Source organism: Callorhinchus milii, unplaced genomic scaffold (genome assembly GCF_018977255.1).
Source record: "Callorhinchus milii isolate IMCB2004 unplaced genomic scaffold, IMCB_Cmil_1.0 Scaffold4, whole genome shotgun sequence".
Lineage (NCBI taxonomy): Eukaryota > Metazoa > Chordata > Chondrichthyes > Chimaeriformes > Callorhinchidae > Callorhinchus > Callorhinchus milii.
In genome coordinates, this window is record NW_024704745.1 from 48,363,438 (window position 1) to 48,386,349 (window position 22,912).

Consider the following 22,912-nt stretch of genomic DNA (forward strand, 5'->3'; position numbering starts at 1 on the left):
GCGCTCTGAGACGCCGTCCGGCGTGGAGGGCGCTTTATAAATCCAAGTTGTTGTTGTTGTTCTTGTTGCCTCACAAACCACCAGCAGTACATCTGCACAAACGGCTTCTCCTCCCGCTTTCACCCAGTTACCTGCGGGGTACCCCAAAGATCCATCCTTGGCCCCCTCCTCTTTCTGATCTTCATGTTCCCTCTTGGGGATCTCATCCGCAGACATTGGATACATTTCCACATGTATGCGGACGACACCCAACTCTATATTTCCACCTCATTTTGCGACGTGAAAAGCGCTATATCAAATGCAAGGATTATTATTATTATTGTTTTGGGACCCCCAGTCCCCTGAGGTTCTGTCAGCCTACCTGTCAGACCTCAGGGGCTGGATGAGCGCAAACTTCCTTCAGCTGAACGTTGACAAGATGGAAGCCATATTCTTTGGCTTTCGTCAACATCTAAAATCTCACGGTTCTCACATCCTCCACCTACCCGACCTCCCCCTGAAACTCTCTGAACCCATACACAAGATAGGTGTCAGGCTCAACCGCCAATTATCCTTCCTCCCCCACATCTGGTCCCTCACCAGCACCGCTTTCTTCCACCTCCGACGCATCGCCCATCTCTCCCAATACCTCCCTCCAAAAGCCTCGGAAACCCTGGTCCATGCCTTTATCACCTCTCGGCTGGACTATTCTAATGCCCTCCTCACCAGTCTCCCCTCGACTACCATCCACAAAATCCAGATTATTCAAAACTCTGTCGCCTGCATTCTCACCCGTACCAAACTCCGTTCCCCAATTACCCTAGTCCTTGCCAGACTGCACTGGCTGCTTGTCCCAGAGAGGATCGATTTCAAGATCTTCACTCTTGTCTTCAAATCCCTCCACTCCTCTGCACCCGCCTACCTCTCTGACCTCCTCTCTCCTCAAAACAGTTCCCGTTGCCTTCATTCCTCCGGGTCTGGCCTCCTCCTTGTCGCCCGAGTCCTCCGCTCCACCATCGACGGCCGTGCCTTCAGCCACTATGCTCCGAAGCTCTGGAACTGCCTTCCTCACTCCCTTCGTCTCGCTCCCTCCCTTCCTATTTTCAGGTCCCTGCTGAAGACCTTTCTTTTCGACTGTGCCTTTGGTCACCTTCTCCCCCCTCCCCCTGGCTCAGGATCCATTACTGTTAAGCGCTCTGAGACGCCGTCCAGCGTGGAGGGCTCTATGTAAATCCAAGTTGTTGTTGTAGTTGAAGTGGGGGTGGGTGGGGTGATGGTTGATGAGTTGTGTTAATGCGGATATTGTGTTGCTGGCTGACTTGATGGGAATATTGTATTGATAGTTATATTAATTGTGTGGTGGGTATTTTGTTGTTGATTGGGCTGATGGAGGTATTGACAGCTGAATTGAGGGCTGTATTGATGGTGTTTTGCATTGATGGTTGCATTGATTTTTGTATTGATGGTTGTGTAGATTTGTGTTTGGATGACTGTGTTGATGGGGTGTGAATAATGATGTACATGGTGTACTGCATGGTTGCATTGATGGTTATTATATTGTTTATTGGCTGTGCTGATAGGTATTTAATGGTTGTGTTCATTTTTTTTTGGTCAGCTGGATGTCTGACACTTGTGGAAACCCATCATCAGTTTAAAAGTATCCAAACCAAGCTGAGATTTGCTTGCATCCCACCTATTCTGGAAAATCCAGAGATAGATCCTGATTACCTAATTCCGGAATTTGCCGCAGGGTTTGGCAAGAGCCAAGGCTTGGGGATCCCAGAGTGTGAATTGGGGGTACTGCTGGAGTTTAACCTACTAATATCAAATAGCTTGGCATTGAAAGCACTGTCGTTTCCATGGGGTATGGCATCGGTGGCTGTTTTGCTGCGGTATTAACAGTTGGGTTGATGGGTGAAGCTGGAGTTTGCAGGGCTAAGAGTTCAGGGATGTGGGCTGGTTTTGGAGTTGTGGAGCTGTGGATTAGGGATGTAGATTTGATATGTGGGGCTGGGAATTGGGGTTGTGAGAGTGAGGTTTGTGTGGGGCTGGGAGGGGTTGGGGCTGGGGAGGTTGGGGCTGGATGGGAGGTGGGGCTGGGGAGGGGGTTGGGGCTGGGGAGGGGGTTGGGGCTGGGGAGGGGGTTGGGGCTGGGGAGGGGGTTGGGGCTGGATGGGAGGTGGGGCTGGGTGGAGGCGGCCGGGCTGTGAGGTGCGGCTTGCTAGAGGGGGCTGTGGGGTGGGGCTGCTGGGGTGGGGCTGTGGGGGCGGGGCTGTGGGAGGCGGGGCTGTGGGGGCGGGGCTGTGGGTGGGGGCGGGCTGTGGGGGCGGGCCTGTGGCTGGGGGCGGCGCTGTGGGTGGGGGCGGGGCTGTTGGTGGGGGCGGGGCTGTGGGAGGCGGGGCTGTGGGAGGGGGCGGGGCTGTGGGAGGGGGCGGGGCTGTAGGAGGCGGGGCTGTGGGTGGGGGCGGGGCTGTGGGAGGCGGGGCTGTTGGTGGAGGCGGGGCTGTGGGAGGCGGGGCTGTGGGTGGAGGCGGGGCTGTGGTTGGAGGCGGGGCTGTGGGTGTGGGCGGGGCTGTGGGAGGCGGGGCTGTGGGAGGCGGGGCTGTGGGTGAGGGCGGGGCTGTGGGAGGCGGCGTTGTGGGTGTGGGCGGGGCTGTGGGTGGAGGCGGGGCTGTGGGTGTGGGCGGGGCTGTGGTTGGAGGCGGGGCTGTGGTTGGGGCGGGCTGTGGGAGGCGTGGCTGTGGGTTGTGGGCGGGGCTGTGGGTTGTGGGCGGGCTGTGGGTGGGGGCGGGGCTGTGGTGGAGGCGGGGCCTGTGGGTGTGGCGGGGCTGTTTGGGGCGGGGCTGTGTGGAGGCGGGGCTGTGGGAGGCTGGGCTGTGGTTGTGGGCGGAGCTGTGGGTGGAGGCGGGGCTGTGGTTGTGGGCGGGGCTGTGGGTGGGGGCGGGGCTGTGTTTGTGGGCGGGGCTGTGGGTGGAGGCGGCGCTGTAGGTGGGGGCGGGGCTGTGGTTGTGGGCGGGGCTGTGGGTGGGGGCGGGGCTGTGGGTGGAGGCGGGGCCGGGGTTGAGGTCGGTGCTGGGAGTGGGCGGCGCTGTGGCTGGTGTCGGGGTGGGGGGGGGAGCGGCGTGTTATTGGCGGCTCGTCCAGGGCGGCGGCGGGGGGCGGAGTTTGTGTCACAGCCGGAGCCGAGCGGCAGCAGTTGGAGGCGGAGGTGGCGGCGGCGCCATGGATCAGTTCCCGGTGCAGGCCGCTCTGCCCGGGATACAGGTGAGAACCGCGGCCGCTCACGTCTCATCATCGGGCGGCTGTAGCCAAGGTTCAGTGGCGGCTACAGGAGAGGGAGAGGCCGAGGTTCGGGAGCGGCTGTAACTCATGGGCTACATATTCCGGGGCCTGGGCTGCCGCGCGGGTGTAGATTAGTACCGGATGCCGCCCGCCCTCGGTTGTTCCGCGGGCCCTCGCCTCTCCCGGCCGGTCCCGGGGCCGCGGTATCCGGGCCTCCGCTGTACCAGCGCGGCCTCGGGGAAGCGGCGCCCCGGCTCGTAGCCTGGACTGTAGGCGGCGGGTTCACAGCCGAGCATCCCCCCCCCCCCCCCTCCCGCCCTAACCCAGGGAGCCTCCTGCCTGGAGGGAAGTTTGTGGGGTTCGGGGGCCGCACAGAGGGGCAGTCGGGATCGCTGGTCATTTATTCTGGAAACTTTCCCGGTGAGTTTCATGGTTATCTGATCCCCCCAAATCCGTCAATTCCAGGTGGACCATAAAGATGCCACAGTCCCCCCGATAATGCCAGTGATTCACTTTATTGCTGTTTGTAGGACATTGGTGTGTACGGATTGGCCGAGGCGTTTGCCTGCAAAATGCACAGTCACTACACTTTGCAGTAAATCCTATGAAATGCTTTGAGAGGTCCTCTTGTTGGGAAAGGCGCTATATCAAATACAAGGATTATTTGATGTGAAAGTTCATTCCCTTTTACCTCTTCCTCCACTCTCTCATCAGTTACTTAAGTAATGTTTGCAGAGGGTGACATGCGGGTGCCCACATATGAGATGGTAACATGTCAGATGGCAGTGAAGAAATTAGTTATACACCTGTTTTAATAGTCATTACAATTGGTACGGTGATGTGAAATGTCTTGGAAGTGCTTCATACAGTGAGTTACTTTGAAGTGGAGTGTTGCCTGGAGTGGTGTTGCACTGTCGGCTGCCCAGTAATACACCACGCACAAGCTTTTTTACCTCTTTTGTTTAGATGTATGTCATCATCTGCTGAGGTTTTGATTTCCTGCACTGTGATGTTGCGCTTGACATGGCAAATGTGGTGTGAAATTGCACCATTGGTCATGTGCTGTGTATAGTGGAATGCTGTTTGAACATCACATCTGAAATGGCTGATTAACTGAACTAGCTATGCCTTTGCTATGCCTTATGTAAGTGTATGATTATGTATTGTTTTTCTTGCTGAAATGTTTTTTTCATGGTGCAACATTGAAATCAGTATGCAATTAGTAATGCAAAGTATTTATCTGAATAGGAGTGTTTCCTGAACTGTTTGGGTAAATGCAAACACCCTGCATGCAGTCTATCAAAGCATATTGCAGTCAATCATAGTTGATCTGTATTTTAGTATAAATCCTTGTAAGTCACTGTCATGAAACTCTGTATTTTACAACTCTGAGAGAAGCTGCAGGTTTAACTGTGAATGCAAGCAGCCTCCATTCTGAATAAGGCAAAGCTCTATACTGATCTTACGTATGTATCCACGAGATTGTTTGGTCAGTATAAATCTCCCAAAAACAGTTGCACGCAATTGATGATGAAAAGCAGCTTTGTTTGTAAAAACTAAAAGGCGGTAGAAGTAAGAGGTTTTAGAGACTTGTTTTCTTTGGTTGTGATCCTAGATTAATATGGACAAATTCCCTGCAGCTTTCCTGCTTCTGTACAACTGGTTTATGTTTTTCGCTTCTAACAGGGACCAGGGTCCTATTTAGGAGACCTCTATCCTAGTCACAGTAGCCTGTTTGCAACCCGTGATGTTGCCTAAAATATATATTAAAAAAACAGCTAATTTAGTACGGCAACAAAGATGTTACATCTTTGTAGCAGTTCATCATGTTGAAGCATCCCAAAGTGCTTTGCAGGTAATTGTTGTCAAGTGCAGCAACTGTCCTTTGTAGGTACATATGACAGCCATTTGGCCAGCAAAGTCCCAAACGTGAGTTAAATGACCAATTAGTCTGGAGACATCTAAAGGATCCAGTTGCCCAGGAGAAACTGACCACTTTTTGAATCTTGTCATAGAATCTTCAATGTTGACTTCTGATCTCGGTGAAAGATTTCTTCTGATAATGCAGAATCCCAACCCCCTCCCGTACTGTACAGCAATGTCAGCCTAAACTCTGATCTCAAGTCCCGATGAGTGACTTGAATCTACAACCTCAGATCCAGAAGCGAGAGTGCTATTTATAATAATAATAATCCTTGCATTTGATATAGCATCTTATCACATCTTGGCGATATCTCAAAGCGCTTCACAGAATACACCGTAAAGTGAATTGACTGTATTTTGTGGACGAAACACGGCAGCCAATTGCGCACAGCAGTGACTCACAAACAGTTGTGGATTGAGTGACAATATTTTTTTGAAGGAATTAGCCTGGAAAAGCAGACCGGCAAATGACTAACAAACGGGTTCCTGCTTATTGCTAGGCAAACAGAGATGTGTGGAGTAAGGAAACATTCCCTGCCAGGAATCAAACCCCAGTCTCTTGCTTGCGAGGCGAATGCTCTAACCACTGGACTCCACAATAGATCCAGACTGATGCCTGAGGTGGTTCCTAAAGTTTTCTCCTAACAATCTTACAAGGAGTTTCTGATAACTGCTATCCACCGAGTGAGGACCAAAACTGCACCTAATGGGTGTCAATGCTCAATTATTCGGTGGTGGTGTGGGGGTTGAGGTAGGTGGGGACTTATCAGGCCTGAGCTGACTCCCAGGTGGCATGACTTGACAATGGATTGTGTTCATTCTCTTTGGTCACAGTAGTCTAGTTTGTGACTTGGGCAGGTCCATGGCTCTAATGATGACAGGCTATCAACAGGACTAGGAATGGCAGACCAGTCACTGGCGACTGGGATTCTTTCCACTTGCCTCCTGTTAACCCTGCAAGTGAAGACCCTAATGGCTAGTGTGGTCCGAGCTGGACAAGCAATGGAACGCTTGCAAGGCAGCTTTTGTAATACCAAACTGCACGGTTTCAGCTGGTTAAATTCCAGCAGTACCCCAACGCCCATTCTTAGGTCACCATGTCTCTGTTCCTGGTGTAGGTAGTATGCACGTGTGGAACTCGGTTTTGGATATCCTTCAATCTGATGATAGATTTCCATCACACGTGTCAAACATCTGGTGGATGCCAAAATAATGCTAACAGACATTTGCATAAGGGCATAATATCCAGGAATCTGTTAACAATTTTATACAAGATAACCCCTGAACATAAGTTGCACATAAGGGGTGCAGGTGTTGAATTGTACTTTCTGTTTTCTCAAGCAAAATTTTTATGAATGAAATCTCATGACACAATGTGAATGTACGTACATCGTCTTAGTGACACAGTAGTTGGCCTGCTTCATATTATTAAGCCCAAACCTGACATCTAAATATACTGCTACTTAGTAACAATGTCTGTGTTGGTCCTTTAATGGAAGTACATAACCTGAGAATTTTGAAAAGTACTTAAAATGATATTCAAATTGCCAGTGGTTCAAAGAAGTAATGCATAGATAATAAAAAGATAGAATTTATCTGTGCATTCAAGATTGAAAATATATTTTCACTGTTGATTTAGTTGCTATCTTGAACACGGTTTGAGATCTGATTTTTTTTTAAAAAATACCCTGAAGTGTAACTATTAGTATTGTATGCACTTTAAGCAATACATGAGAGTAAGTGTATACTAGCCCACCAATAGAAAATAACGCATTGCTGTATATTACTGTACATTTAAATTTGACCAACACAAGAGGGTTTTATTTTACAGGAAATTGGCAGTGCTTTACAGCCTTGCCATGCTGGTTTAAGCAGAAGTTTAATGTCTGTGGTTGATCTATCTATTAAGCAGCTGCTGAATGATTTTCATAAAATTAGTAATTCCATAAAATATTGTGTTCTAGTTGTTTTGTATGTTTTGTATCTTAAAGCCACTCTGATTTATAGAGAATTTGCTTTGTTCATTTTGAAATCTGCTATATTGAATTTTGTCTGTGTACATCGTGCATGAATAGATTGGTTGTTAGTGTTATCTCATTTAGCACATTTGGTTGAGCACCATCTTAAGGTCCAGAAGGTTTGGGATTTGAATCTTCACCCTTTTAGCAATGCATAGAATAAATACATTGTCATTTTCTTTTTGAGTTGGGAAGGGGAGGGAGATGTGGAGTTGGGATTTGTCTCCCTGGGGTTTGAATTATTTCTCGTGGAACACACCTGGAAAGTCAGACAATGCACAGTGCTGCAAGGCAGTTTTCGTGATCAAGCAAAATGTGTGGCTTATCAATGAGGTGTAGATATTTCCTCAGCTTTATAAGATAAAACTGTAATGGGAAGCTCAGTCCTCCCTATAAACTAAAGCTTTAACAGTGAGTGCAAAAAATATACAGTCAGTTCACTTTACAGTATACTCTGTGAAGCGCTTTGAGATGTCTCACAGACGTGATAAGATGCTATATCAAATGCAAGGGTTATTATTCTCCCATGATACTTACTTATGGCTTTTGTTTAAAAACTTTTGCTGTTACTGTTTTTCATCAGTATTGCTGAACTGTAAATGACTCAAATGTATCAGAAGTAATCTTTAAAGGCACTATTTTGTCTGGTGTTATGTAACCATGCTGTAGAAACAGTTTTTTTTAATTATACAGTCTAATTGGGTGCTGAGAATTGTAGTAGACTGTCTCCAAAAATAGTAACATTTACTAATTAACAGATGAAACGCTTTGTAAATTTGTCAGAGTAAATTATTCATTTACAAATAGGAATTGAGAGCATTGAGTTAGTTGCATTGAAAAGTGCAAGTCAATTACAGTTTTTTTTAGGGAGGGATGGGATTGATACTTTAACAGCCAAATTTCCTGAAGACATATTTTCAAATTATTATTAAAAAATTTGAAAATCTATTGCCAATCATGTTTAATTTATTACTGTGATCCCAAATCTCTCACTTTGGGTAGGACTGATGTGCCACCATTCACAGCTCTGTAATGTTGAACCTTTTGAGGTTGATCAATTCAAAATAGTATTAAGATGCCATCTCTTTATGGGTCTTCGCCCACAAAATATACAATCAAATGGCAGTTCATTCAAGTTTTTTTTCAGAGGGTTAGGGTAATAATAATAATTACTGAATAATTACTAATTACTGAAAAATTGAAAAATCTATTTCCAAACATGTTTAATTTATTATTGTGATCCAAAATCTCATTTGTTTTTCTTTAAAACATTGTTTTTTTTACTCAAAGGGTAATCAACGACTGGAATTGGTAACCAGGAAAGGTAGTTGGGGCTAGAAAATTGAATTTGTTTAAAAAGCATCGTGATACTGTAATGGGGGGGGGGGGGGGGGGGGGGGGGATGGTAGTGTGGGTATTCTGGAGGGATGAGACAGGATGGGCTGAAGATCCTTCTTCATCCAAACCAATCTTGTGAGAATTTCTTCTGGGATGGATTCAGATTCATAGCAGTAAAACAAAAAAAGTGGGCATATGTTAAATGTATAATCTTGTGTGGTGTGCCTGTTAATATGAAACAATTATGAAGTGTAAAAAGGTCAAATTGCTGGTTATTGGATCGGTATTGTGTGTCTCAGAACTCAAACCAGGAAGCTGTACTGAAAACTAGGGATGTGTATGAGTTTAGTTGCTACATGGCGGATTTTTAGCTTGATTGCTGGTGAAGGAGGGAAGAAGGGATCTGTATTACATTTGGAGACCGAGAAGCAACAACAACAACTTGCATTTATATAGCATCCCTCATGCATGGTAGCATCCCAGAGCGCTTGACAGTAGCGAAGGACGACTCCGAGCCAGGAGGAGGGGAGATGACTAAAGGCACAGTCGAATAGGAAGTTCTTCAGGCATGACCTGAAAATGGGGAAGGAAGGGGCAAGGCGGAGGGATAGAGGAAGAGTGTTCCAGAGTTTCGGGGCGTAGTGGCTGAAAGTGTGTCCACCAATGGTACAGGAGGTACAATGGAGTTTTATTCTTCCACCACCCAATGCAATTGTTTTAGACTTCTTCCTCCCCACGCCCCCCACCCCCACTGTGATGATTTTTTTCAGAATGGGGTGCTCTATGCCTGAGTTTAATTTTCAGAAGAAGACTTCCTGGTTAACTTTTTATCTGCTGTTTGAATCCCCTTGTCCAAATGATAATTCTTGCCAAGTAAGACTTGCAGCTGTAAGGGTTTAGCTGCCTTGCTATGATGGCTAAGCTTGACATTGAAATTTAGACATTTGGTTTAAATTTACTGCTGTTTCTTGTTAAAACAGTGCATCGAAACTTTCAGCAGATCTATTGCAGGGATGCATGGATTCAATGGTTTTGCTTTACCACTAACAACTAAAATGCTGTTTTGAGATATTAGTTTAGGTTTTCACTTTAAATGCATACCTGCTGTGAGCAGAAATAGAAAATTATTTCAATTCTTTAACCTACCCTTTTCAACGATTAACTGAATAATTTGAATTTGTAAATATCTGCCCATTCACAATGAGTATTTTTTTACATTTAACAATATTTTATGAACTGTATTGCTCAAGATACTCCATATAACCTACGTGATTTGCAGTTTGGAACAATTATAATTATTATTTTTGCATTTATTAACTTTGGGGAATTTATGTACACAAATTGTTCACTGTAAAATTTCATTTGTGTTCCAGGACTTTAATGCTGATGTGCCTGGTGCACTTTAGATGCATCTGTTTATAGGTGGGGTGTTGAAAGGAATGTTGATCATTTTACTTTTCTTGGAACAGTAAAATAGATGCCTATTTCAACTTATTTAAAGATACATTGCAGTAAGCAATGGGATCTGCCTCTATTGTAATGGGGATTTGAGTACATCTGTTCAATAAAAAGTTTTTTTTCCCCAAAGTCAACATGTCGCCAATCAATTCATGTTACAATTGAGATGGTCATACATTATTACTAAATAAACAGCTTCCTCTCAAAAGGAGAGAGCCAGAGTGGAAAAACAAAGTAAAAATGCTGGAAAACCACAACAAATCATTCAGCACATGAGAGAACTTGATTAATATTCTGAGCATGATCTTTTGTCAGGCACATTAGCCTATTTTATATTTCAGATGTTGATTGATTTGTTTTGTTTTATATTTCCAAACATTTCTGATTTTATTTCAGATTTCTATTATTTTCAAATTTCTTTTAAGCCAAGTATATCTTTTTAGCTTAAAATTGTGTTAATGTTTTAACGATTACAAATATATTGCCTTGTGTCTGATTTTCTCTTCTCTCCTTATGGGAGTTGGCAAGTTGATTTTAATTGAAGATGGTTCAGCTAGGACTTAGTGGCATTGATTTCCTTTCCTCCTTCCCCCAAAACTTCCACATCGTACCTAGGTTACTGTTGCTTTACTCTTTGTTTTTTATTATAAAATCATTGTTGCTGAGGTTAAAATATGCAGAAGAAAATGCGTGGGCTACGATTTCTGTTGTCATCTGTTACATCTGATAGAAACTATTTGGAAAACCCAGGAAGCAGATGGACATGCAATTTTCTAAGCATGACCTTCAGTAATAGCTTACGTTCTAACCAATGCTTGTTGTTACTTTAGATTCGAGATTGCATTACTTACTTAGTTGGCAAACCTGAGAGTAAAGCTGAACCTTATAAAACCCGGAGATGCTAGAATTGACCACTGATTTGTGCTCTTAGCTGATCTCAACTAGGCAGCAGTAGCCATGCAACAATTATTGGAGGTCCTGTCCTTCAATTGAGACATTAAAACAATATTTAGTCAACCTGTAAAATTTTGCAGGTATGCATTTAAAGTGAAAACCTCAACTAATATTTTAAAATGGCAGTTTAGGCGGTACTGTAGTTCAGGTGGCTGTTAAAGATCCAAATACAATCACTGCTTTAGAGTAATTACCTATGAAACACTTTGAGAATTTTGAACATTATAGCTACTGCTATGATATATATAGTAGGCTCAGTACTAAAACCATACTGTAATCAGGCTCCGTGACCCCATCACTCCCACCCTCGCCCAACTCCACGGACTCCCCATCCCCCAGAGGATCGAGTTCAAGATCCTCATCCTCACCTTTAAGGCCATCCATGGCCTTGCCCCCTCCTACCTCTCTGACCTGCTGACTCCCTACCAACCTGCCCACTCCCTCCGTTCATCAGGCTCCGGCCTGCTCCATGTCTCCCATCGGTGGCCGGGCTTTCATCCTCTCTGCCCCCACACTCTGGAACTCCATCCCACGGTCCCTTCGCCTCGCTTCCTCCCTTGCCTCCTTCAAGGCCGGTCTCAAGACCCTTCTCTTCGGCGTTTGGGAATTCCTCCTGACGTGAAAGGTGCTCTATAAATGTCATTTTGTTGTTATTGTCTACTATATAAATGCAAGTGTTGCTATTTATTGCTATGGTAGGTCTAGTAGAACCCAAAAAACAAAGTTATACTTTATTTTAGGAAACTTTAAAAAAAACTCTTAGAATGCACGTTGTTAATTTAGCAACTCATTATCTTGAAATGTCAGCTCGGTTCCTGCATTGGTTTCAAATGCAATCACCATTTTGATGGACCTTTAAAATGATTAAAATTGTTAACCTCTTAATTAGTGAAGCATTAATGTTTCAGTGGATTTATTGCAGTTGCTAAGACACAACAGTCTAAAATCTGGACAAAAATGCCACTCTGTGAGTAGGGGAAGGGAGAGAATACCTTCGGTGACTTTGAACCACCTTAAACATTTGAATTTAAGAAAGTCTGTTTCTCTTGGTTCCATATTCCTAGAGCAAGTGGACTAGCACATACACTGTAGTGCTGAAGCGATTAACCACTGAGGTTAGCAAGAGTTGTCAGTGGTGTTGTATCCTCGTATTGCCATAGAGTACTTTTCTACATCCTTTCTTATGACTAAGTACATCTGTTTAGCACTTTCACTAATGGCCTGTCTAAGACTGTAGCATATGGGAAATTGCAGTTGTGAAGACTGATGTTAGCACTCCACAGCACAATTTGTTGCGTCAGTAATGCAATCCCATTGTCCAATATCATTTGTAATAAAGTTATAATCAAAGAAGAGTAAAGTACAAATAATAGTTTGGTCTCTCAATAATAATAATAATCATCCTTGCATTTGATATAGCGCTTTTCACGTCAGGAGGACGTCCCAAAGCGCTTCACAGAACACACTGTAAAGTGAATTGACTGTATATTTGTGGGTGAACGCGGCAGCTGATTGCGCACAGCAATGTCCCACAAACAGTCGTGGATTGAAAATGACCAATTTATTATTGTTTTTGGTTTTGGAGGGATTATTATTAGGCGTGTGGAGTAAGGAAACTTGCCCAAGGTTTCGCCCTCTGCCTGGAATTGACCCCAGGTGTCTCGCTTGCAAAGCGAGTGCTCTAACCACTGAGCTACAGGACTCCACAACTCAATCCACAACTGTGCTGCTGTGCTCAATTGGCTGCCGCAGTTCGCCCACAAAATACAGTCAATTCATTTTACAGTATATTTTGTGAAATGCTTTGAGACATCTCAAAGACATGATAAGGTGCTATATCAAATGCAAGGTTTATTATTATGGTATTATTATACAATATAGATCATTATTTTATTGCTCCCGTTTTTAAAACAACTTAAACTTTTAAAAAAATTAGTTTAAAAAGTTCTTGGACTTTTCATTGCATTGCTCTTTAGGAAATATAATGTTCTTTAAAGATATTAAAAAGTAACTGTTTTTCGTCTCCGGTTGTCAGTCATCAGGTCACGTGATGAAAGCCTGTGAAGAATGTTCCTCAGTACCCATCTATTCCAAGGCAGCAGATCAAAAGGGCACAGATTCAGAGTTGTGAAGGGCATGTTTAGGGCAGACATGAGGAAGTCTTCCTTTGCACAGTGGGTAACCAACAGTTGGAACAAGTTGGAAGGAAGGGTGAGTGAGCCTAGGACGCTTGACACGTTTACTGAAAGTGTTCTAATGGGAAGCATTAGAATTTATATTTTCTGAATGGATGAGACTAAATAGGCCAAAGGATCTCCTTCATTCTGAACTTTTCTTGTGAATATGTTTTTTGGAATGTGAAATGCAAATTGCCCACTCCAAACCACACTACTGCTTGAAATAATTAATCATTCTAGCATTATTGTATACATATGGCCTATGGTTTGGATGTTTTGATTTTACTTGCAATTTAAGTGGCTCAGCTGAATATTGAATGTCATTAGGTTAGTTAGTGAATTAATGCAGTGACTACATATTTTTGGATTTGGATTATTGTCTTTCTAGCCTTTGTAAATGACCTATCTAGAAAGAGAAAATGTCAAAGATGTAAGAAGGATAACAAAAAGAATAATTCCCATATCTTTAAAAAGTATATAATGAATAGATTCCATTAAAATGAATATAATATAAATCAAAACCTGAAGTCTGAGACTTTTTGATTTGAGTCTAAAAAAAAGTTTAATGTACTTCAACTCAGTGCAGAACACGATGAATGTTAATAACTTTTTCTTATACCGGCTGTATAATAAAAGTGAGAGCCGGTGACGGGTATCTGTTTATGTATGCAATTTCAGTGTTCTTGGCTTGTGGGACAAAGTGATCATTAAATTTGTATGTTGGCAGGTCATTCAGCTGCCGGGGGGGCATCACAGGCCTGATCCTTTCGTCACACAAAGCCCACACGTGCACATTCCAGCAGGGATCTTTGAATCGTGATTAGAAGCAGGACCCTATCTGATTTTATTTTCCTTTTTCTTACCTGGACTGAGGCCAATTGTAGTGCCCCAACTGCTACCCCAACTCAGATTGTCTAATGAAGCAGAGAAGAAAATTTGAGCTTGATGTCTGTATGAAGCCAGTGTCCTTTCTTGGTGTGCCAGTATGCTTTGTGTGATCCTCTTAATTCACCACATCCCAGACACATTCCATGTTTGGAAGGACAACATCTGTAATTGTACCGCTGAGTGTTCTCACAGTTCAAGTGGTTATAGTACAAAAATTACACACCCACTATTGTGCCTTACTGAAATGCCATTGACAACATTGCAAAGTTGTCTTTGCCTTGCTTAAGCCTAACTAAACCTAATGTATAGTATCAGAATATGTGTAGATTAGTGGGAGTGCAGATATTGTAGAATGCAGGAATTTTCTGGCTTTGATCAGATCTTTTTGGACAGAATTACTTACACTGCTACATACTGATTGGGAGCCACGTGTGTGTGGGTTCCCAAGCTGAGAACTATAGTAAAGCTTTCGAACTTGTTGTCTTGATGAACTGCTTTAATAAAACTCACCGAAGCATGCTTTTGTGGAGTTGTGCTGTGTTATGAAACTCTAATTTAAAGGCACTTTTTTAAGTATTGACAGGTCAAATTAAAACCTGATGTTGTAGTTTGAATAGTTAATAACAACAAAATTACATTTGTATAACGCCTTTCACGTCGGGAGGATGTCCTAAGGTGCTGGACAGACAGAGTTACGGTTAAAAAGGTTAGTTCAGAGGCTATTGAAATGGTTTGAAAGTGCTGTCTGGTTTAGTTATATTTAAAGGTTTAGTCGAGTCCTGTAGCTCAGTGGTTCGAGCACGAGCCTCGCAAGCGAGAGACCTGGGTTTGATTCCTGGCAGGGCGAAATGATGGGCAGGTTTCCGTACCTTCTGTTTACCTACCAGTAAGTAGAAATCCAGTTGTTAGTCGATTGGCAAATCGCTTTTCTGGGGATAACAATTCCTTCAAAAAAATAATAAATTTGTTACTTCAATCCACGACTGTTTGTGGGACACTGCTGTGCTCAATTGGCTGCTGTGTTTCACCTCAAAATATACAGTCAATTCACTTTATGATATATTCTGTGAAGTGCTTTGAGACATCTCAAACGTGATAAGGTCCTATATCAAATGCAAGGATTATTATTATCTCCACCACTGATGAGACCTTTCGTAATTAACACTAGTAATCTTGTTAGTCTGTACATGAGCAAGATCAAAGAAGATGAATGGTTTTGTAGAATTATGGCTGTTTAGTAATTGTAATTTAAGATTAAACTTTCCATTTTGCAGTGTATTTTTGCAGATTCTAGTTCCTTATTGTGCACCTTAGTTTGCACCTTAAACCTTAGAATATGGAAGTCCTTTCTAACTTAAACACAATATTTCTTTTCTTGCAACTTAAATCATCATTTGGCTTTCCTATTTTTGAGAATTTTATTGATGTGTAGACGTGATTATTAACTCTTATCCAATTCAGTAGGTTGACTGAACAGTAAAATCATTACAGCATCATACTATATTGCTCTTGGCTGGGAACAAGCCAAGTAACAAAGATTATAAGGCAATGCTTTCTGTCAACATTGATCAGCTGTTTGAGTTGAATATAAATTTTATTTTTTAAATAAATCTAGTTATTTTTAGGTAATTTTGCAGCAATTCTCAAAATATGAAAGCGTGAACAAAATAATGATAGTCGTGTATAATCTTGTGTATGTGTGAAAGAGCTAAGTATATCAACACGTGATGCGTTGTGACATTTCAAGAAATACATTTGACATTCAAAATGTATAAATCACAATTTCTTGTATGCCGGGGGGGGGGGGGGGGGGGGGGGGGGGGGGGATGAGGTGAGGGGAGGGGCTGGGTGGATTCATTTATATAATGGTTCAGAAACTTCCAATGTGTTGAATGATATTATTGGGCAAATGTTGCACACCTAGTAATAACACTGCAATGTTTCAAAATCAGCTGTGAAATGTAGGCACATTTATTTGAAGGGTATTAGATAGACATCAGGAGAAACATCCTTCTATTTTTGAATAGGACCACATGATCATTAACGTCCATCTGAGTAGGACCTTGGTTCAATGTCTTATGGGCACTAGTTGTCTATAAGACATCCAGTATTCTGGCCAACATTGTTCATGTGTGAGCCTTGGCAGGGAGTGTTTTCAATACCCCACTTAACTATAGAGGGTTTCACAGCCAAATTTGACTACCCTATAGTATTTCTTAATGGGATTCTGTATGACAGAATCTGCAGAAGGGTAAATGAGACTCCTTCCGGTAACCAGGAACACCTTTGATGTGATCTGCTTTCGGAATGAAATTCCCTTGGGTTGGCGGCAATCTTGGTAAGAAATGCTACAAATTATACCCCAATTTGTTGGTATATAGTACAAATTGTGCGCTTTGGATTGAGTCACCGTTTCAATCCTCATGAATGTTGGGAGGAAGCTCATGGTCCTCCTACTTGTAACATTGTGAGTTTAGGAAGGGCTAACGATCCTGGAATTAATGTATTATCAGGAGTAGTGCCCATATTACCTGCCTTTCCCATATACTCTGGCTCATTTTATTTAGTTGATCCTAACAGATAGAAAGATTTAGTTACACATTTGCTGCTGCTGATTGGTTTCCTGTGAAAACAAATTGCTTAAGGAAGGAGAGAAATTGCTTAAACACTGGCAGAGACCTAGAAATTTAAACAGTTTTCGATTTCTATTTGTAACTTCACAATTATGTGACAATTGTAAACTTTCAAGCATATATGTATCTTCTATACTAATACAACAACAGTCTCTAAGTCTGCCTGTGCTTTAAGAAGGATGTCAATGATCGATTGACGTAGAGACATGATTTATACCTCATCGGAAAGGTCTTGAAACTAGGAGTGACATGGGCATATTTGTTTTCAGGTATCTCCTGTAGTTCATGAGTTATGACCTAAAAAGCGTTCCAGTTTTGCTTTTTAAACAGTCGGCTGCACTTCAATGTTGAAATGACTGCAACTGCGTGCCAATATGAGTCCTCCCACTGGAGTCCTCCCAAATGAGTATAGATAAAGATGAAATCTCTGTGTGTCTGTCTATGTGTCAATCTACATTCCATATTGGATCCTTTGGTTGCAAGCGAAGCTGCAACGGGTGCAGTTAGTTTGTAATAAAACAATTCATTGGGTTTTAGAATATTTGTAGGATTTGAGCTGACCAAAGTGTGTAGGAAAAAAAAATACCCATAGCAATACAAGTTTAGTTAGAACTTGACAAATCTTTACATATATATGCATTATATTGATGTGGATTACATTGTTTACAGGTGTGAAAGCAAGTGTAGCTGGTCAGTGAATACTAATACATTCTTTTATACTTTGTAACAATGTGCGTGTTGAGTAGGGAAAGTGACCAAAATAGTTTTCAAGCTTTTTTTTCCCCTCCTTGTTCTGCTCCAAATGCAGTTTATCATTCCTTATGTTAAAATGTCTCAAGTAATTTCTCTAGTGTTGTGACACTTTTTGAAGGCAAGGACTGCAGCGAATTTTCAGATTTTCACAAACAGCAATGAAATACAGCTACAAATTTACATTTATGTAGCACCTTTCATGTCGCATTCACAATGAGGGATCAAATGATCTGGACGATTGTTGGCTGAGACACCAGGAGAAACCTGCTTTTCTTTATTGAATATTATTAATGTCCACCCAAACATTTGACAGATGGAAATTGGTTTAATATTTCATCTGAACAATGGAATATCTGGCTGAATTATTTTTCCCATACTCCAGTAGACTGTCGGACCAGATTATCAGCTGAAATCTTAATGGACATGATTATGTTTCACTTCAAGCAGAACTTCATTACTTTAATAGCTATGTTCATTATAGATTGTGAAATGTGAATTATTTTGTTCTAACACAATTGAACATCTTGGTTATGCACTTTTCACTCCTTTGCAAGTCTTACAACTTGCTGTGTGCAAACCTGAATAGAATCTGAATGATGAGACACGTTGGTTAGAATGAACCTTGTACATCAGCATATTGAGTTGTGGACTTCTCTAGAGAAAAAACAAACTACTATAACAATGTGTAGTGTAACTACATTTAAATGAATAATCTCACCAACAATTTCTAATTAGCATTAAATTCATAATTTTAATAATATGGCATGCATCAAGATGGCAAGGCTTGCAACTGCAAACTAAGTAACCTAGAACACAGTGCTTCTGTGTTTGGGAATGTGCTTAAATGCTGCAAAGTTCGCTCATTCAACTAAACTATAGGTTCATTATCCATAGAAGATGAACAAAAGAGTGAGTGCCAGGTCTGCCTGAGAGATGCTTGTGAACTATAAATCTGTCAGAGATCATGATGGGGACTGTCAATCATGCACCAATCTATTTTTTCTGGATGAGACAAAAATGCAGGATGAATTTCCAGGGGTTTAGCTAATTGTTTCAACTATGCTGACATTCTGGAACTGTAGTGAGGGCATCAGCACAATGAGACAAGTCTGTTTTGATAAGAGCTTACAAACTTGGCTGTGTGTGTTTCACTCTGCTCTTTTACAAGAGATGTAAGGCTTCATTATACAAGGTGTGTGTGTGTATATATATATATAAAAAACTATTGTATATTAAACAATATCTTGTATTTACTTTTTTGCTTTTTTCCACCCCATTTGCCGTATTCCCAAGATCACAAAGAAGGCTCCTTGGCACATTTGATATCATTGTTTCAAAATAACCACCTATTGCCCATTCCAGCATCTCAAGCTATTTTGTAAATGAATCCAGTGTCTTGGGCTCAACATGTTTCCTGGTAATCCACTCCAGCCATCGATTAAACATCGTGTAAAGAAAGACTTCCTTGTGTCTGTTCTAAAATTGCATTTTGCATCCCTGAAACTGACTGTCTTGCCATGTCTGGGTTTACATTTCTATCCCATTTAGCATCTTGTATACCTCTGTAATGTCCTCTAAGACGCAAGGTTGAAGATCCCTAAGTTTATCTAGTTGGTCTTCAGAGTTCACCTTAATACAGGGGATCGATCAGCTGTGTTGCACTCTTCTGCATAGTTTTGTAGGGTTTGGGCAGCCACACTGTGTGGAGGTAAACAACTGTGTAAAGTGCTGCAGATGCAGCCGACCAGAGCACTAAAACTACTTAATAATGACTCTGGGGATCTGCACTCACTGATTTTGCAATGTTGTCCAGCATTCTCTTTGCTGTGCTTATTTCAGCTCACATTGTTTCGACATGGTGAATGGTAAGTCAACCAACACCCCTAGGTTTCTTTCAACTTCCCCTTTGGCAAGTTCTGTTCTGTCCATGGCGAGCACACGCTTGGTATATTTACTTCCTGTAGGCAGTACTTGGCATTTATCTATGTTGAACTTCATTTGTCAGTGATCAGCCTAAGTGCATATACCCACCCTGTTGAGCTTTCTTTGTAAGGCTGAGGCTGTTCTGATTCTACAATGCCCCCCGAACATGGTGTCATCTGCAAATTTAATACCTTGTATTTGGAATCCAGATCATTAATATAAAAGGAACAGGAAGTCTCCCAGAACTAATCCATAATGGTTTCCACCTGATGCCACCCCCCACCCCTTCCCTTCCCTGTTTTGACTAGTTCCCATAACTTGTTTTTTCTTCTGTCTAACTAGTTACTAATCCACATCTTTTCCTTCCTACCTACTAACATTTGTTTATAAAGAGCCTCCTGCGTGCACCAGAAAAAGGTTTTTAGACCTGGGTAGTGCATTCACATTTTCAAAAATCTCTGTGAATCTCATTGTAGCTCAAAGCAAAGATATTTGCCATCTTCCCAATTGTTTCAGAAATAATGCTTTTAGGCGACCTTGGATAAATGATTATTTGTATATGTCAATCTTTAGATGGTCAATAATCACCATACTAAGGAAAGGCTCTTTCCTTTACGAGCTTGGCCATGGAAAAGGTTTGACATTGAATCTTATTGTCATCTGCATGCTTTCACAAAGCAGTACTATTTTAATCTGAGCCACTCAAACTAACAAGTGCTTTGCTTCTTTTGAATTCCAAGCTGTTTGCCAATTTCAGTTTACAATGGTGTAATACTGTGATGAAGAATGGAGTTTGCAGGCACAAAAAATTACTTATTCTCTTTGATGTGAAGCCCTTCTGTGTTTGTGTTGTTACAGTATGTCACCAGGTCTCCCTTGTTACTGTCTTCATCAAACTGAGACGCAAATCTAGAACTCATCATTTATTGGGGTGGTCACACACCTCTCATGAATGGATGTGGAGTCCTGTAGCTCAGTGGCTAAAGCACTCGCTTTGCAAGCAAGAGTCCTGGGTTCGATTCCCAGCAGGGCGAAATGTTGGGCAAGTTTCCTTACTCCACACTCCTCCATTTACCTAGCAGTAAGTAGGAACCTAGTTGTTAGTCGATGGATGGATTGCTTTTCCGGGGGTAATTTCTTCAAAATAAAATAATAAATTGGTCACTTCAAACCACGACTGGTTGTGGGACATTGCTGTGCCCAGTTAGCTGCCACCTTTCGCCCACAAAATATCATCAATACACTTTACCATATGTACTGTGAAGCACTTTGAGATGTTTCTGAGACGCTACCCTGGGTGGAGGGTGCTGTATAAGGGCAAGTTGTTGTTGTCTCAAAGATGTGATAAGGCGCTCTATCAAATTCAAGGATTAATGCGCCAGCAAAGTGTAGTGCTCTGGGACACCCTGTGTGATGGGCGCTATATAAATGCGAGTTGTTGTTGATTTAAAATGTAAAGGAACAATGTGCTATGGCGATCCCTGTTTGGATAATTTATTTTTATTTGTGTATTCTATATATCGTATTTAAATATGTTCATGTAGATTAGAACTAGATTTCCAGATTTTTTTTTGAGGTCAGAAAGACTAGGTGTCAACTTTTAGGTTTAAAAATAAGTGCTTGAATCAAGCATCAGTGTGCTCATCTATATTCCCAATCATATGTCTGCTCTGCGTCATCTGTGATATTGCAGTGCTGTAACCCAATCTTTCCATATATGCTGACCTCTATCATTTATCTAATTTACTGATTCACAAGTACACGATGCAGAAAGTTTAAAAAGATGTGGTATTTTTGTTGCCTAATTTTAATAAGCATAAATGATGTGCATTGAAGGAGCCCATTGAGGAGTCAATTTATTAGATCTTTTAATCCAGTTTCCTTTTCTCCTTACCCCTTAATCGTTTTTAAACATCTCAATTGATTGTGCTTCTAATTCCAACTAAAGCAGTGCATTGACATTGCACTGCTCCAAGGTGACATGTTGGCAACAGAATGTCGAAATCGAGCCAGGCCTCTGAGGGGGCCTCAGTAGTCCGGTTCCTGAACCAGGCGTGTCTGCAGTATTCCAGGGCACTGCTGATGACAGCAGAGTCAGCCTGGCTCATCTGCAGGATCGGGAAGGACAGAACTGTCACTGGGGGCAGGGAGTCATCCCACTCAGCTCCTGTAGACCCTGCAAGCCAAAGCCCTAACGGATAGGATGGTCCTAGCTGGACAAGCAGCGGGAAAGCTAGTCAGGCAGTGCTATCATTGGCAATCTATGCGTTTTTAGCTGATTAGACGACAACGCACATTCTGGGATCCCCAAGACTTGGCTCCTGCCAACCTGCGCCAAATACTTTCGGGAATTAGGTAAGCAGGATAAGTTTCTCCAGGGAGAGAATGCGCATTCCATGCCAACCATCTATCTCTAAAATTTCCGTGTGCAGGTGGGATGCATGGAACTCTGTTCGGTTTGGATACTCTTAAGCATGGTGATAGGTTTCCATGTGTGCCAGACACCCCAAAAAATGATTCCTCTGGTACAAATTGTGCAATGTAAAATTTGATTTTTGTTGACCATTATATCAAATGTAGGAATGATTATGGTTGTTCGCGGGACCTTGCTGGCCCAAATTTGTTGCAAAAACATTCATTACACTTGACAGTAATCACTTGTGAAGCACTCTTTGATGTGAATCACATTTTGACATGAGGTAATATAAAATTCAATTATTTATTACAGTAGAGTAGTAAAATAAGTTGGATCATGAAAGCCACATTTCTAGTAAACACATTGGGTGTTTTGCTCTATTTTGCACTTCGGAGGCTTTTAGAAACGTTCTGTGAATATAACAATTCAGACCTCTGCTGCACCAATGCTCCAAGGGCACCATGTACATTAGAGTGAGAATTCTTCCTCTCCTCTCCCCTACAAATTTCTCTGTTCGTTTCCTGATGGTAGTGACTCATGGTTTAAGTTATGATTCCAGAGGTGCCTTCTCTGTTCACTTCCAAGGGTCTATTCTTCATCTGTATGATTGATACTGTTCAAGGCACAGATCACTTTTGAAACATCACATCTTCAAACAGCTCTGGCAAGTTACTTTTAGTTCGAGAAAATGGTTTCGTTTGCACCTCTGACTTTTGAGAAGAATTCAGACTGTGTTGCTGAATGGTTCACTTAGAACATTTGGACCTTTATCTTTAGATAAAACATTAATTTTTCCTCCACAAAATGTTTTAATGTGCAGAAAATGGTCTTGTTTTAAGCCTTGTTTTGTTTGTAACGGTACAAGAGCAATTTGCTTCTTCAATTTTTTTTATCCATCATATCTTGATAGGGTTATCTCAATGATGTGTGAGCTTACTCGTTGGCCTGAAGACGAGTGAACCAAACGGAGTAAGGTCATCCTCTGTGTACTAAGTCTTAAAATATGAGTTAATTATCTTGATTCCCTACTGTCCACATAGGAAAGTAATCGTATAGAAGGGAGATGATCATGGCAACAATGATGGGAATGTAAATTATCATTTTCTTACAATTTTAATATTGTTAATTTTAATAGACAATATTAAAATTTGCAAGATCCAAGGCTTTGGG

The 22,912-nt window shown here is 42.1% G+C and overlaps 1 protein-coding gene across 1 annotated transcript in view; it reads left to right on the forward strand.

The window, feature by feature from the left end:
- Positions 1–3,131: 3,131 nt before the first annotated feature.
- The window catches only part of LOC103186984 (serine/threonine-protein kinase 24), a 55,604-nt gene continuing 35,823 nt past the window's right edge, over positions 3,132–22,912 (forward strand). Inside the window, exon 1 of the mRNA XM_007906295.2 lies at positions 3,132–3,243. Within this exon, the coding sequence (XP_007904486.1) occupies positions 3,202–3,243 (42 nt within the window). The 5' untranslated portion in view covers positions 3,132–3,201. The remainder of the gene's footprint in view (positions 3,244–22,912) is intronic.